Source organism: Hyperolius riggenbachi, chromosome 10 (genome assembly GCF_040937935.1).
Source record: "Hyperolius riggenbachi isolate aHypRig1 chromosome 10, aHypRig1.pri, whole genome shotgun sequence".
NCBI classification, from domain to species: Eukaryota; Metazoa; Chordata; class Amphibia; order Anura; family Hyperoliidae; genus Hyperolius; species Hyperolius riggenbachi.
Window position 1 is genome coordinate 166120242 of NC_090655.1, and position 17004 is coordinate 166137245.

General features: G+C 48.0%; 1 protein-coding gene across 2 annotated transcripts in view; it reads left to right on the forward strand.

Moving 5' to 3' along the window:
* MAT1A (methionine adenosyltransferase 1A) overlaps positions 1-17004 on the forward strand; it is an 821556-nt gene that overhangs the window by 466242 nt on the left and 338310 nt on the right. For both annotated transcript variants that reach the window (XM_068257871.1, XM_068257870.1), the window contains exon 5: positions 7084-7227. In XM_068257871.1, coding sequence (XP_068113972.1) covers positions 7084-7227 — 144 coding nt within the window. The remainder of the gene's footprint in view (positions 1-7083; positions 7228-17004) is intronic.

A 17004-nucleotide genomic window follows, 5' to 3' on the forward strand; every position in this document is an offset into this window, starting at 1 on the left:
CAAAGTCACGGGGAAAAATCTGGATTTGACGCAAAGCAGCGTTTTAAGGGCAGAAATCACATTGAATGCTAAATTGCAGGCCTAAAGTGCTTTCAAACATCTTGCATGGGTATACATCAATTAGGGAGTGTAATTAGAGTTCTGCTTCACACTGACACACCAAACTCACTGTGTAACGCACCGCAAACAGCTGTTTGCGTAGTGACGGCCGTGCTGGACTGGTGCGCACCGTGGCCAGAGTGTAGGCCGTGGCGTTTTTCAAGCCCATATGGCCGCCGGGCTGTGGTAGCTCAATGATAGAACAACAGTGACTGTCCAGCTGATCAAATTTGGTCTGACCACAATGCGGCAACGACCTTATTATCTTTTGTGTGCCACCCCCACCCGAGACACTCAAATAGCCGGCGGTCATTGCTTCATTGTGATGCGCAAGCCCCTTCACCGCGGCAAGGTAATGATCACGAAGGGGGATGGGCACATGTACATGCTTTTTGTTTTTTTGTTGCAGCCGCCCGCAGTGCAGCCAGAAAAATTAGGCAGGCATGTACACGCACCAGAAAAATTTGTGTAGCGGCCGCTGCTAGCAGCGGCCTAAAAAATTCAGGAATCCGCCTAGAGTCCTGGACCTTGTTGGTGGTGGCGGAGAAGGCAGTCAAGCGGCCTGCAGGCAGAGATGCTGTGTGTGGGGACTGACTTAGTCTTTGGTCGTGCAGTAGCCCTCCGTGATCCATTCCTCATTCATTTTGATAAAGGTCAGGTACTGAACACTGTCGTGACTTAGGCGACTTCTCTTCTCAGTAACTATGCCTCCAGCTGCACTGAAGGTCCTTTCTGACAGGACGCTTGCAGCAGGGCAAGAGAGAAGTTGTATGACAAATTGGGACAGCTCTGGCCACAGGTCAAGCCTGCGCAACCAGTATTCCAAGGGTTCATCGTCGCTTTTTGCAGAGTCTATATCCACACTCAAGGCCAGGTAGTAGGCTACCTGACGGTCCAGGCGTTGGGGGAGGGTGGATCCGGAAGGACTATGGCGAGGAGTTGGACTAAAGAACTTCCGCATGTCCGACATCACCCTGAGATCGCTGGAGCGTCCTGTCCTTGCCTGCGTGGACTTGGGAGGAGGCGGGTTACTGCCAGTGGTACCTTGATTGCGTTGTGCAGCCACATCACCCTTAAACGCATTGTAAAGCATCATCGACAGCTTGTTCTGCAAGTGCTGCATCCTTTCCGCCTTGTGTTGACTTGGTAACAGGTCCGCCACTTTGTGCCTGTACCGAGGGTCTAGTAGCGTGGCCACCCAGTACAGGTCATTCGTCTTAAGTTTTTTGATACGGGGGTCCCTCAACAGGCTGGACAACATGAAAGAGGACATCTGCACAAAGCTGGATGCAGACGTACTCTCCATCTCCTCTTGCTCTTCCTCAGTGACGGGATGCAACTCCTCTTCCTCCCCCCAGCCACGAACAATACCACGGGAACGTGGAGCAGCAGAAGCCCCCTGTGACGGCTGCCGTAGTTGTTCTTCTTCCGCCGCCTCTTCCTCCTCCACAGAAACACCTTCCTCATCATCACCATCATCAGAGTCTGACTCTTCTCCTTCCCCACACGACTCCTCTTCTTCCTCCTCCTCGTCCCCCCTCTGTGCTGCCGCAGGTGTTGTGGGAACATCGGGTTCGGGTGTAAATGGCTCCCATGACTCCTGCTGCCGTAACTCATCTCGTTCATGCTCCTCCACAGCTGTATCCACCACTCTACGCACGGCACACTCCAGGAAGTAGGCGTAGGGGATCAAGCCGCTGATGGTGCCCTCATCGCGACTCACCAGTTTGGTCACCTCCTCAAAGGGCTCCATGACCCTGCATGCATTTGGCATCAGTGTCCAGTTGTTGGGCCACAACATCCCCATCCTCCCAGATTGTGTCCTTGTACTGTAATGATACAGGTACTGGGTGACGGCTTTCTCCTGGTCTAGCAGGCGAGAGAACATCAGCAGGGTGGAATTCCAGCGAGTCGGGCTATCGCAAATCAGGCGTCTCACGGCAAGTTGTTTCTACGCTGAATGTCCGCAAAGCGTGCCATGGCCTTGTAAGAGCGCCTGAAATGCCCACACAACTTCCTGGCCTGCTTCAGGACGTCCTCTAAGCCTGGGTACTTGGACACAAATCTTTGCACGACCAGATTCAGCACATGTGCCATGCAGGGTATGTGTGTCAGCTTTCCCAAATTCAACGCAGCAATGAGATTGCTGCCGTTGTCACACACCACGTTGCCGATCTCAAGCTTGTGCGGGGTCAGCCATTGCTCCACCTGTTTGTTAAGAGCAGCCAGGAGAGCTGCTTCAGTGTGACTCTCCGCTTTCAGGCAAGACATGTCTAACACTGCGTGACACCATTGTACCTGGCATGCAGCATAGGCCCTGGGGTGCTGGGGCTGTGTAGCTGGAGAGGAAATCGCGGCACCAGCCAAGGAGGAGGAGGATGAATACAGCGAAGCGGTGGTAGCAGGTGGAGAGGAGGTGGCTGGAGGCCTGCCTGCAAGCCGTGGAGGTGTGACAAGTCGGTCCGCTGCGCAGCCACGTACTCCCTGCTTGCTGCCATCGGTCACCAGGTTGACCCAATGGGCTGTGTATGTAATGTAGTGGCCCTGCCTGTGCTTGGCAGACCAGGCATCCGTGGTCAGGTGGACCCTTGACCCAACGCTGTGTGCCAGAGATGACACCACTTGCCTCTCAACTGCACGGTACAGTTTGGGTATCGCCTTTTGTGAAAAATAATTGCGGCCTGGTATCTTCCACTGCGGTGTACCAATGGCCACAAACTTACGGAAAGCCTCCGACTCCACCAGCTTGTATGGTAATAGCTGGCGAGCTAATAGTTCCGCCACGCCAGCTGTCAGACTCCAGGCAAGAGGGTGACTGGCAGACATTTGCTTCTTACGCTCAAATACTTCCTTCACGGACAGCTGGGTACTGCTGTGGGCAGAGGAGAAGGAACCGCTGAAGGGAAGAGGTGGTGTGGAGGAGGGTGGCTGTGAAGGTGCAAGGGAGAAAGTGGATGAAGATGATGCACCTGAAGGAGGAAGAGGAGAAGGAGGGTGGCTTGTCTTTTGAGGGGTGCTGCTTTTCCTCAGGTGTTCTTGCCATAGCTGTTTGTGCCTTCTCTCCAGGTGCCTTCGTAAGGCACTTGTCCCTACGTGAGAGTTGGCCTTTCCACGGCTCAATTTTTGCTGGCAGAGACAACAGATGGCTTTGCTCCGATCTGAGACACACACATGAAAAAATTTCCAAACCGCTGAGCCCCCCTGGGGTGATGGCGCTACGGTGGCATCAGCAGCTGACGTTGAAGGGCATGTTGGCTGGCTGGCCATAGCTGGTGATACATGGCGCCGGACACTGCCCCCAGCTGTTTCTGAGGACAAGCTCCCTCTGCTTCTATCATGGAGTCGTCTCCTCCTACTCCTCTCTGACTCCTCCTCTGAACTGTCCCCCTGGTCATCTCCTCTACCGGGAACATATGTGGTATCCGTATAATCGTCATCATAATCCTCCTGGCCAGCTGCGCTTTCCTCAGACACCTCCTCAAGTGCACCAACTTCAGGTGGTCCACCATCATCCCCATCCACACACGTTACGTCCATACTATCGCCACCTAACTCAGACTTGTGAGGTGGTGTACCTGCGCCTTCTTGTTGTTGTTGCAGTAGTGGCTGGGAATCAGTGATTTCACCACCACCACCAAATAACTCCTGCGAAGTGTCAAATGCAGCGGATGTGGTGCTTGTTGTAGCGCTGGTGGCTGCGGGAGATGAATTGTTCTGTGTTAAATACTCAAGCACCTCCTCACGATTTTGGGAAGTGATGGCACGTGCCTTCTTCTGAGCACTGTATTTTGGGGCAGGTCCACACGAAATCACAGCAACACCACCTCGCACAGACAGACCTGCCGGTGCCTGGTGGCCTTCCTCTGGGTCTGCCTCTACCTCTTTCTCTACCTGGTTTGTCCATTTTGTCCATCTCGGGGGTATGCTAGCTAGATGCAGTGAGGTGGCCAGGTGGGTTCTCACTCAACACAACAGCTAGTTAGATGCAGTGAGCTGGGTTCACTCAACACAACGCTAGGTATATGCAGTGATGAGGTGGGTTAGGAAAACACAACAGGTACTGGGTAGTTAGATGCAGTGAGCTGGGTTCACTGAACAGTAAAGGTACTTAAGATGCAGTGAGGTGGGTTCTCACTCAACACAACAGGTAGTTAGATGCAGTGAGCTGGGTTCACTCAACACAACGCTAGGTATATGCAGTGATGAGGTGGGTTAAGTAAACACAACAGGTACTGGGTAGTTAGATGCAGTGAGCTGGGTTCACTCAACACAAAGCTAGGTATATGCAGTGATGAGGTGGGTTAAGTAAACACAACTGGTACTGGGGTATATGCAGTACTGGGTAGTACAATGTGCAGCTCCCTGTCACACACACAGGTAGTCACTGAATGTGCTGGGCTGCTGGCAGTGGCACACACAATATCAATTAGCAAGGCTGTGCATGCAACAAAAGTGTCAGTTTGAGACACAGAAAAAAAAATGCACAGGATGAGCTCTGAAAAGAGCTGTTGCTGGGTGCTTTAAAAGCAATAATAATCAGTCAGGAGCAAGCAAAGCAGCCTAGAACCTAACTAATCTGTCCTTAGGAGAAAAAGTCTGCAGCAGCTGTCCCTTTCCTCTCTCTAGCAGGCACACTAGTGAGGCTAATGGCCGCCGGACCCTGCCTTATATAAGGGGGCGGTGGGGCTCCAGGGCTTAGTGTAGCCTGAATGGCTACAATGTGCCTGCTGACTGTGATGCAGAGGGTCAAAGTTGACCCTCATAGTGCATTATGGGGAGAATCGAACTTCTGCAAAAGTTCGCCTGGTGCAGGCGAACGCGAACCCCCTAAGTTCGCCTGGAACCGTTCGCCGGCGAACCGTTCGCTACATCTCTACATTCAGCATTCAAAAGAGATACATAGATTTTTCAGCAAATATAAATAAATGTCATTCAGATGCTTTAAAGTGGAGCTGAACTCTTGCACAGAACAGAAGGAAAACATGCAGAGAAATGCACCATGTATGTATTTAGAGAGCCTTTCGAATTCTTCCACATCTGTGTCTATCTTCCCTGTGTCACCTGACTGCCTCAGCATATAAGCTTATTTTAAAGCACAAGATGTTAATATGTCTGCTTCCATGAAAGTAGGAATTAGACACACTGTCTATTTATTGCAGGATTTTTATCAGCTGTAACAAAGACATGTTTTTTCTTTAAAGGTTATTATGTTGCTGAGTATCTTTTAGAGCAGAGAGGAAGTTCTGAGTTCAGGTACACTAATTACAACCAAACATCCAAAGTAGGTCTTGACAGGATGTTTGCTACTTACCTGTTCTCTGTTTTGAATGAGCTTCTCTCCATTGCACTGCCTGCCACCTGTTTGTGGCTCTGACTGCAGCCAGTCGCACAGAGGACAAAGAAGCAGCGCATGCTCTGGCCACTCGCACTCCCTGTAATTTCCTGCTCCTGCCCAGATGTGCACAGCAACCGAGGCTGGTACAGTGTTATGCATTCTTGACGAGTACCGGTCATACATCAGCGTCATTTCTTAAGTATGCATTCCCAGAACACTATCGGCTGCTGTGCACATTCGAGTAGGAGCGCAAATTTCCATCGTGAGAGGACAGAGCATCCACTGATTCTAATCACCATTTGGTGGTGGTGATGGCGGGGGGGGGGCGCTTGGTGACAGCAGGCCTAGGGCACTGGAAAGTACAAATCCAGCCCTGACTCTACTACCCCCACTATGGTACTGAGGAGACATCTAGTCACCCTGATGTAATGGGGACGACGACTTTGAATAGTGGGAATACTGAGCTTTTTTACTTATGGGGGGGGGGGGGGGCACACTTTGGAACCTCTGCCTCTGTTGCTGGAGAAGCTTGTCCCGGCACTGGTAACATAAGAGAAAGCCTGGTCTATTCACAAGGGATAGACCAAGTCTGCATGGAATGCATAAGATTCTACAGACTGATTGCTTTGCTGAGGTAACGAAGATAAGATTGCTGCTGATCACATTTATGTATCTGTTTTACAAATAAACATCTTAACCTCTCGACATCTAAGCAGTCCTATCTCCTGTGCTGTTGCTGTGATGAGTGTCAAGTTATCACACTTTCTGTAATAGGATGCCAAACAAAGGTGTAGTGTTGTTGCCCATAACAACCACTAAATATTTATTACACTATGTATATGCAGTGTCACCCACAAAGACAGCTATATTTAGTAAGTTAAATTACAAATGCAGTGAAAAGGTATGCAATGGTAATACAGAGTGTGGGCCTAGCACACCACAGCAAGGCTCAGCTGCGACAGTGCTGTCTGTGTCACACAAAAAAACAGATTAGAGGAATATTAGCTCTCAAAAAAGCTTTTTGTGGAGTTCTTTCAGCAACAAGATTGAGCGAGGAGCAAGCTAACAACAGCCTAACTAACACTATCTCCAAATGTCTCTCCCTTCCTCTCACTATAGCAAGATCAGCAGAGTGAGAACATGACCGACACTGCAGGGTTTTTATAGAGGGGCGGGAGTCCAGGAGGGATTGCAGCCTGATTGGCTGACATGTATCTGCTGACTGTGATGTAGAGGGTCAAATTTTAGCCCAATGATGAGGTATAGGAGGCGGGTAGAACGCGTCATGTGTCCGCTACCCGCCGCGGGCGCGGGTAGCTGATATGCGCATGGACTATCCGCTGGGCCAACCGCTCGGGCCACCTCTACTTTTGGATAATATCTGTATAATTGTACATAGAAATTTTACAAGCTACTTAAAATTGTGCTGTTAGCATGACTAAATGCTGGGGTGCTTTCTTAATTGTATAAAGAACCATATATTACTCCTGGTTTACCATCTGGGGGGGGGGCCTGTATTCTAATATTTTCTAAAAACTGCCTTTTTCAGTTTTGTATTCTGAGGTCATTATATAAAATGACACTGAATTACTCTGCTTTTTTGTAAATTATCCTCATTTTTCATTCCTGTCTTTCAATTTCATTTGTAGGGTCTGATGTTTGGCTATGCAACAGATGAGACAGAAGAGTGTATGCCACTGACTATTGTCCTTGCCCACAAGTTAAACTCAAAACTAGCAGAGCTAAGACGTAATGGAGAATTGCCTTGGCTTAGACCAGATTCCAAAACACAGGTAACTGAAAATTTTCTTCAGCTGTCAAAAAGAACATTTGAGATGCATATACTGGTTTGTGATTAAATTTTTATGTGGTGGAAAGTGATGCAGAAATTACCTTGTCAGACCAAAATATATGAAATTTAGTGGGCGATGTAGCCATTTCTGCAACAGGTCTTGTCTCGTGGTGGGTGTATCGTGGTTGGTGGAACAACAACAAACTTTATTGAGACACAACATAAACATACAGCAAGAATGCAATACTAGAATGCAGTACTTTTATGTTGCTGTAGGTGGCAGCAGCTGTACTTTTATGTTACTGTAAGTGGCAGCAGATATATGAATCTATATCTCCTAACATTTGCCTTATTTTGCAAATATAAGTACTGTAAATGCTAAACATAAGCCAGTTTGTGGACTGCTGCATCTAAGAAAAAATAAGCTAGAGGATGTAGTCTCTGTATTTCAAAGTTGTTCTGATAACTCGAGTTTGAGTGCAGCGAGGAAGTGCAGAATCATCATCTACAGGTGTCCCCTACTCCAATTCATTCAGTAATGTTGTCAGGATCCCTTCTGTTGCCTGCCCTGTTGGTTGCAGTTCTGAATTTCCTGCATGCATATTGTTGCATAATATTGCTTGCCAGGGCCGGATTTCTACTTTTTACCGCCCAAGGCCCACTGTCACCAGCCGCCCCCTGACCAACCAGCATCTCAACCAACCCCAACCCCCAACTTACACACACTTTCCCCCCTAACATATAGCAAAATAATAATTAGATACTTACCATAGTAGATCCTCCTGGGGCCCACTGTTCCAGTGCTGGGACCCTCTGAACATATTCAGACCCCACCACTGCTGTTTGAGGCTCACTTCTTCCTCGAGTCTGCATTTCCCTCTGTGTACAAGCCCCATTGTACTTGACATGCTCGAGTATGGTCTGCACATGCCCAGTAACACAAACCCACTTGTGTATGGCCTTTTCTTCTTTGCACAAGCTGTTTTGTTCTACTGGGCATGTACTTGCACATACCCAGTACGGTTGTGCTTGTACACACTAAGTATAGGTAATCGGATGACCTCCCCTCCCACCCATGCATTATGCTGGGTACACACGTTGCGATTTCTCGCTCGATCCGCAGGATCGATCGATTATTTCTGACATGTTTGATCGGGTTTCGATCGATACAGCCGACGATTTTGCATGCTAAGTATGCAAAATCAACAGCTGTATCGATCAAAACCCGATCGAACATGTCGGAAATAATTGATCGATCCCGCGGATCGAGCGGGAAATCGTAACATGTGTACCCAGCATTAGAGGGATGTGTGAATCAGAAGTGGGGGCCACAGTGTGAGCTAAAGGACCAGGATGGAATGAGGGGCATACTTGAGAAGGATGTGTGAATGGGACTGTGCATGCGCAGTCAGAGTGCCAAACGTACAGAGCTGCTACCAAAAGAATGGAGGGGGCCCAGAGAATGCTGTGGGGCCTCATGGACTACGGGGAGGTGGAAGAAGCCCCAGGTAAGTAAAATGCATAGTTTTAAACACAGCTCAGGTGTGCTTTAAAGAATAAAAAAACACCACCACACAATTCCAGAAAGGTGAACTAAGCAAGAACAGTATTTACACATATTTGGGGCTTCTTCCCGTATCAGGGGTGGGATACTGCTTCAGGCCCCTCAGTTACTTTAGACTCCTCTCCATCTGCTATAGCCACACTTAAAAAGCTGCAACTGGCCTCAGTCGCAGCTATGGTGCATGCATGCAATCTCCTCCATTATGCTTCCAAGCGGCAAGGCAACCATGGTCCAAAGCATTCTGCACATGCGTAGTTGGGAAATAATCCAAATCGCACAAAATAATCCAAATCGCACAAGCACAGAACCTCACTAGCCATCACTGCTGTGCAGCCACTGGGGAGCATGATTATGGAGGTGCTGTGCACACAGGACATTGCATGTGCCATAGCTGTGACTGTGCCCAGACAGCTTTTTAAGAGGGGTGACAGCTATATCACAGAGAGGAGTCCTAAGAAACTGGGGGCAAGAACACTGTGAAGAAACAGAAATGTTTAAATCCTGTTTAAGCTTTTTTAAAGCTTTAGTTCTTGTTTAAAACACACAGTACTTCTTCATCTCCATCAACTTACAGTGTCCTGGGTGCGTACGTACGAAAAGGGCGTCGGGAAAAAAGGGCGCGTGGTATAAACGATAAATGGAAATATCGTTTATAGAAATTATTGTGTAGAATTTCGTTTATAAATAGTGTTTTAAGAATTTATAAATCACTAAATAATGTGTATGAGATCGGCAATTCTTAAAACGTTAATCTTCCCTGTTTGTAAAGTGAAACTTATATTTTCGTTTATTAAAAACCCTCCCTGTACCTATCCCTAACCCCTAGACCCCCTGTTGGTGCCTAAACCTAAGACCCCCCTGTTGGTGCCTAAACCTAAGACCCCCCTGTTGGTGCCTAAACCTAAGACCCCCCTGTTGGTGCCTAAACCTAAGACCCCCCTGTTGGTGCCTAAACCTAAGACCCCCCTGTTGGTGCCTAAACCTAAGACCCCCCTGTTGGTGCCTAAACCTAAGACCCCCCTGTTGGTGCCTAAACCTAAGACCCCCCTGTTGGTGCCTAAACCTAAGACCCCCCTGTTGGTGCCTAAACCTAAGACCCCCCTGTTGGTGCCTAAACCTAAGACCCCCCAGTTGGTGCCTAAACCTAAGACCCCCCTGTTGCCCCCTATGGATAATAATATTTTACAGACATTAATAAATAAAAAATGTAAAGAAAAAAAATGTAAATTATTTTTTTGGGTGGATAATAATGTGTTAGAAATGTTTTAGAAATAGTGATTTATTATCTTCATAAACGTTATTCGTCACGGGCTCATTTTGTAAACTTAAATCATCACAAACATAGTTATAAATCCTTAAAAATCTCCGGGCGCCGTTATAAATCCTTAAAAATCTCCGGCGCCTTATTTTCCCCGTTCAGCGCCCATTAAACGATATTTATAATGGAAGTGAATGGGGCGCCCTTTTTGACCACTTGTCTCATGCGCCCAAATCTACTGCTTCCGTCCTGGGTCCCCTCCTCCACTCAATCAGACGTGCTCTCTCACTCCCTTACAGGCTGTCACACCAGGACGGACCCAGCAGCTGTACAATTCCTGCTGCCCACAGTAGTGTGTAACCATGTGGAAAGAGGCGAAGAAGATGAGCCTCCTTTCACTTCATGTCTGCTGAACACAGAACAGATCTCCTCTTGCTTCATTTTTCCCGGGCACACAAGCAAGGGGGAGGAAGCGGGGGCGGGGCAGCCTTACCATTTGACGTCTAAAGAGAATGACAGCGAGCAGGGCTGCAGCGATACAGCCGCTGCTCCTGTCACACTCAAATAGTAAAGCTGCCCAGTCTGTCCCTGTCTGTAGCCGCTGCTGCTGCACACACAAACATGGAACTGTGTGCAGAGCAAAGCAGGAGGCGGCTGTGCACAAACGTGGCACTCGCACTACATTACTGTGGGGAATAGTGTAGCAGCAGTGAGGACACTGTTTGGTAGGTTGACTGCTTGTCAACCCGCCCCTTGCTTGGCTCCGCCCTAGGCACGTGCCTGTTTGGACTTCCCACAAATCCGGCCCTGTTGCTTGCATTTGTAATGAGAATTCTTTCCTTCTGCTATCAGGTTGCAACATTCAATCAGACTAGCACAGCATTGAGTGATTACCATTCAAGACAAATAACTTTTATATCACGCTTTTCTCCTGGCGGACTCAAAGTGCCAGAGCTGCAGCCACTATTACACGCTCTATAGGCAGTAGCAGTGTTAGGGAGACTTGCCTAAGGTCTCCTATTGAATAGGAGCTGGCTTACTGAACAGGCAGAGCCGAGATTCGAACCCTGGTCTCCTGTGTCAGAGGCAGAGCCCTTAACCATTACACCATCAAGCCACTACCATTCAGCTGTGTGGGAATTTGCATGTCTGCCCTCATTGGCTGATGTCCATAGAAAAGCCTGCGCCTCCTTTTAGATCTTGCCAGTCTTAGCATTCAGCTCTGCCTTAGCTGGTTGCTGGGTCCCTCATGTGAATTGTGTATTGCATTGTTTAAAGAGACACTGAAGCGAAAAAAAATATATGATATAGTGAATTGGTTGTGTACTATGAATAATTACTAGAAGATTAGAAGCAAAGAAAATATTCTCATACTTTTATTTTCAGGTATATAGTGTTTTTTCTAACATTGCATCATTCTATAATATGTGCAGATTACACAACACTCAGCATTCAAAACGAGTCCTTCAGAGCAGTCTGTGAAGTAATGACCTCTCCTCTAGCAGAGAAAAAGTAAACAGTTCACTTACAGTTGAGATAATACAAGTCAGATAACAGCCCTCTCCAGGACTTAGTCGGAGAGTTAATGGCTTGTTTGCATAGAGATAACAACTGGAGTTTCTTAACTCTTCCTGTACTGGAAACAATTAGACTGATGTATCTGATCTTAATGTTTTATTTCTTAGCTGTACTACACATACAAATCATAATATCATAATTTTTTTTTCGCTTCAGTGTCTCTTTAACCTTGTATTTCTTGCTTGGACGTTCGCTGTACCAGATAGCTTGGATTCTGCCATCACCACATTGGTGACTGGTAGTATTCATGCTGTGAACATGACTGTAGCAGCAGCTGCTATTAGTTACGCTCCTTCTTGTTTGTCTTGTCTGTGCCAGTGTGGATGTTTTCTATTGCTGGGGCAGCAATTAAATTGGCAAACAAGTCTTCTGTCTGTCTGTTCCTGCTAGTCCTGTTCCTGTGAATGCAACTATAAGTTGTTGTTGCTATTAGTCACGCTCCTACTTGATTGTCTTATCCGTGTCAGTGTGGATGTTTGCTATCGCTGGGGCAGCGATTAGATTGGCAAGCATTCCGTCTGTCTGTCTGTTCTTTTTACTCAGTGTGGTGGACATCAGATGTTCAGTGCTGTGGTCGCACTATACAACCATTGTGTCTTGTTTATTTGTGGCAATTATCGGAAGCTCAGAGCGGTGGTCGCTATGAGCAATCTTGCTCCCTTGTCCATAGCTTCTAGTGTGATCTGTTTAACTTCCTCCACAAGAGCATTCCGCTCTACTACCTAATATCACCCAGCTGCATAGTTTTGTTTGCTCTGGTGGTACTCTGGCTTTCTCGGCCTCAGCCGCTATATCTTGTACCTACAAGGCCAGGGTGTGTAACGATTGTGGAATTCTCTCCGTGATCAGCGCACGGGACGTGCGCTGACACTGCGGAAATCCTCCACAAGCGTATAATTTGAGTGAACCCAGCAAAAGGTGCAACGCACCTGTAGAGGGAAATTCCTGTCGGCAGGTGGAGCTGTGGAGTGCAGAGGAACAGCTCCTCTCCCCTGCCACAGACGCCAGACAGGAATTGCACGAAGGGAAGAAACGCAGGGCAAGATAGCCCTGAAAGAGAGAGATCAAAGCAACAGAGGGTATGTGTGTCCACCAATCTAGTCGCCACCCTGCGACGATGAACACACAACCAGGAAGATAAGGTGAGAAGGCAATTGCCAGAGATGGCGGTTGCTAACAGCGACACAAGACCGAATAAGCACAGATGAGGAATGTATGTATGTCCACCAATCTAGCCGCCAACCTGCGACGGCGGACACACAACAGAGGAAACCAAGTGAGAACGCAATCGCAAGAGAAGCGATTGCGAAAGAGAATGAGCACAGGCATAGAATGTATGCATGTGCCCCAATCTAGTCGCCAAACCGCGACGGTGCACACACAACAGCAGAAACGAAGTAGGAACGCAATCGCAAGAGAGGCGATGGCCAGAGGTGACACAAGGCTAAAGCAAGACAGGGCATGAGAGTAGCAAAGGCACAGCAATAATACAATGAGAAGATAAGGAAAATAACAAACGCTAACTGAACGCGAACACTGCACTCATTCTCAACAGCGAATGCGTTTTACCGCGCAGTCTCCGTGTGTTAAGCACAACAGAGACAAGCACGCCAAACTAACCACCGACAGACAAACACAAAACAAAGAACGCGAGCGTTTGCTTAACGGTTACCTCACCGAGCCTCCAGCAAGCGTTCGTATCAGACAAGACAGATACACGAAAACAGGAATAAGTGAGAGATACGATCCACTGCTCTTTCTGCCAGAGCGAGTGCGATCCAAGTATAGAAACAGAGCGAGCTGGATCCACTGCTCTTTCCGCCAGAGCAAGTGCGATCCAAGTACAGCAAGAGAGTTGGAGAGCAGAAGGATCCACAGCCGCTAGAGGCTAGTGCGATCCAAGCACGACCGACAGATGAACAGAAGGGCCTACCAGTAACAAATAGCGACAACAACAGGAGAAAGTTTATTAGACATATCAATTTTACTTTTGACGCTGCATATTTTAGGAATTTTCCCCATAGCCGGATCACAGATGGAAGATCTTAAAGATCTGTTTCTAAATGACAAGGGATCCCACCCATCCTTGAGCAAACTGGCACATTCATGCTGATCACAATTTGCAGGAACATCCGAGATACAGGCTTCAGATCACATAGATTCAAACTGCACACAGTCAGGAGAGAATCTTTCAGGACTCACACAGGAATCAACCACAGTGGCACACCCATTCATCTCAGATCGCACAAAGTCAAGACTCACATGCTTTACCCCAGAAAGGCAGGAACAATCATCCGAGAACGATGTCTCTTTATTGGAATCAATTGATTGGTGTGTGTGCAACTCATCCAAAATCGTCTGCCACACATACAACACTGGATCCACAAAACACCTGTCACACTCATCAGAATCTATCAAAGTGTACACGGAATTTATACAAGCGTTTAGCGTCTCTGCGCTTTCTGCGATATAGAAATTGCAAAACGCCTTCCAATCCATCTCGAATTCCTCAACCAAAGCTCCCATATCCCAGGGAGCAAATGTGGGTTCAAACAACCCGGTATCTAAGTAGCTGTCATACGGTACATGCATAGACTTTTTTACTCCTTTAATATAAAAAATAATTCTGCCTATTAAAGGGTCCACAAAAGCTTTGGATTGGGGTAAAAAACCCGGAGACTGAGCAACATCATTGTAAACATCAATAGGGAGTGTTTTATTCAGATGCTTGCGATTTTTAGTTTTTCCCTTTTTAGCAACTTTGCATGTCTGCTTAGAACCTGAAGTGGCAAGAGAAACATTGAACTGATTATCATCCTGAATGGTTTTGCACATTTCAGACTTGACAGAAATAAACTCTTTATTTGTGGTTGCTATGGGCAATGAATCTTTTGGCTGACAAGCCGAATCAGCAGATTGGCCTGCAAGCACCAACTCATTAACATATGGTAATGACAGAGAAATGTTGCATAACCTAATCTGATCAGCATTTTGCACAGCAGGAAAAAACTCATAGAAACAACCTGGCAGGGGAATTCTAAGCTTACGAGAAAATACATGAGCCAGAAACCTGCGAGGATTATGTCTCAGATTCTTGTGTCTGCATACTCATCAGCCCACACAAACAGATCCCCTTGGAAAAGATTGTAAGCAATCTGACCACTCCAAGTGGAAATATTGGTGGCCTGAAATTCAGGATTTGCCAAGAATCTCGAACATTCTGATATGAACTCATCTCTGGTTTCAGAGTCCAGTATCTTAAACCTCTTAAAGATACAGGACCCATATTCGACCAAATCGTACAAATCGGAAATTCCCTCTACACTGGGAATTTCGGTTTGGCTGGTCATACTGTAACGATTGTGGAATTCTCTCCGTGATCAGCGCACAGGATGTGCGCTGACACTGCGGAAATCCTCCACAAGCGTATAATTTGAGGGAACCCAGCAAAAGGTGCAACGCACCTGTAGAGGGAAATTCCTGTCGGCAGGTGGAGCTGTGGAGTGCAGAGGAACAGCTCCTCTGCCCTGCCACAGATGCCAGACAGGAATTGCACGAAGGGAAGAAACGCAGGGCAAGATAGCCCTGAAAGAGAGAGATCAAAGCGACAGAGGGTATGTGTGTCCACCACAATTGCCAGAGATGTGTCCACCTGGCAATTGCCAGAGATGGCGGTTGCTAACAGCTGCGACGGCGGACACACAACAGAGGAAACTAAGTGAGAACGCAATTGCAAGAGAAGCGATTGCGAAAGAGAATGAGCACAGGGATAGAATGTATGTATGTGCCCCAATCTAGTCGCCAACCCGCGACAGTGCACACACAACAGCAGAAACGAAGTAGGAACGCAATCGCAAGAGAGGTGATTGCCAGAGGTGACACAAGGCTAAAGCAAGACAGGGCATGAGAGTAGCAAAGGCACAGCAATAATACAATGAGAAGATAAGGAAAATAACAAACACTAACTAAACGCGAACACCGCACTCATTCGCAACAGCGAACGCGTTTTACCGCGCGGTCTCCGCGTGTTAAGCACAACAGAGACAAGCACGCCTAACTAACCACCGACAGACAAACACAAAACAAAGAACGTGAGCGCTTGCTTAACGGTTACCTCACCGAGCCTCCAGCAAGCATTCGTATCAGACAACACAGATGCACGAAAACAGGAATAAGTGAGAGATACGATCCACTGCTCTTTCCGCCAGAGCGAGTGCGATCCAAGTACAGAAACAGAGCGAGCTGGATCCACTGCTCTTTCCGCCAGAGCAGGTGCGATCCAAGTACAGCAAGAGAGTTGGAGAGCAGAAGGATCCACAGCCGCTAGAGGCTAGTGCGATCCAAGCACGACCGACAGATGAACAGAAGGGCCTACCAGTAACAACCGCTGCTCTGGTTAGTACCTCACAGACAGACAAAACAGGCAATACAAATAATACAATCCTGACTGCTCTAGCAAGGATGCCTAGTGCAGTCCCAGGAGTTACTCTAAGCTAATCTTCAAACAATCAGCATGGCTGACACTCCAGGAGTGTTTCACAGGACAAACCGTTATGACCAGCGAAGGTCTGTGATATCACATGGTATATATGTTACGGCCAGAACCCGAAGTGTGGCCACTTCTAGTTCTGGCCGGCCACTTCGGGTTCTGGCCGGCCAATATGCGAAGTGGCCGCAGCGCAGCGGCCAATGTGAGAAATGTAATGTTTCCGGCCGTCTCGCTGCGGCCAAATTGATGACAAACTTGCTTAATTTAATGAAATGTAGCCGACGGCAATGTCATAGATGAAGCCGCCGGCTTTCGCGCACTGCCTCTCCCCGACCCCCTCCTACTCCTCTCCCCGCCTCCCATTACAATACGTAGCAGCCGGCGGGGACATGTAGCCGGAGAGTCGTTCGTCGCGGCAGGGGAATCCTGTCGTTCCTGCAGAGCGGGTGCTGGCAGAAGCAATGTCTGCAGCCTCCCCGCTCTGCTGCCCCTGCTGCGATGAATGACTCTCCGGCTGCATGTCCCCGCCGGCTGCAACGTATTGTATGGGAGGCGGGGAGAGGAGGGAGGAGGGGGGGGGGGTCGGGGAGAGGCAGTGCGCGAAAGCCGGCGGCTTCATCTATGACATTGCCGTTGGCTACATTTTATTAAATTAAGCAAGTTTGTCATCAATTTGGCCGCAGCGAGACGGCCGGAAACATTACATTTCTCACATTGGCCGCTGCGCTGCGGCCACTTCACATATTGGCTGGCCAGAACCCGAAGTGGCCGGCCAGAACTAGAAGTGGCCACACTTCGGGTTCTGGCCGTAACATATATATATAGCAAGCCTACAAAGGATGTGGCTAGGCAATTTGCATGACAAACGTATGCAAATTCCTCAGCAGCA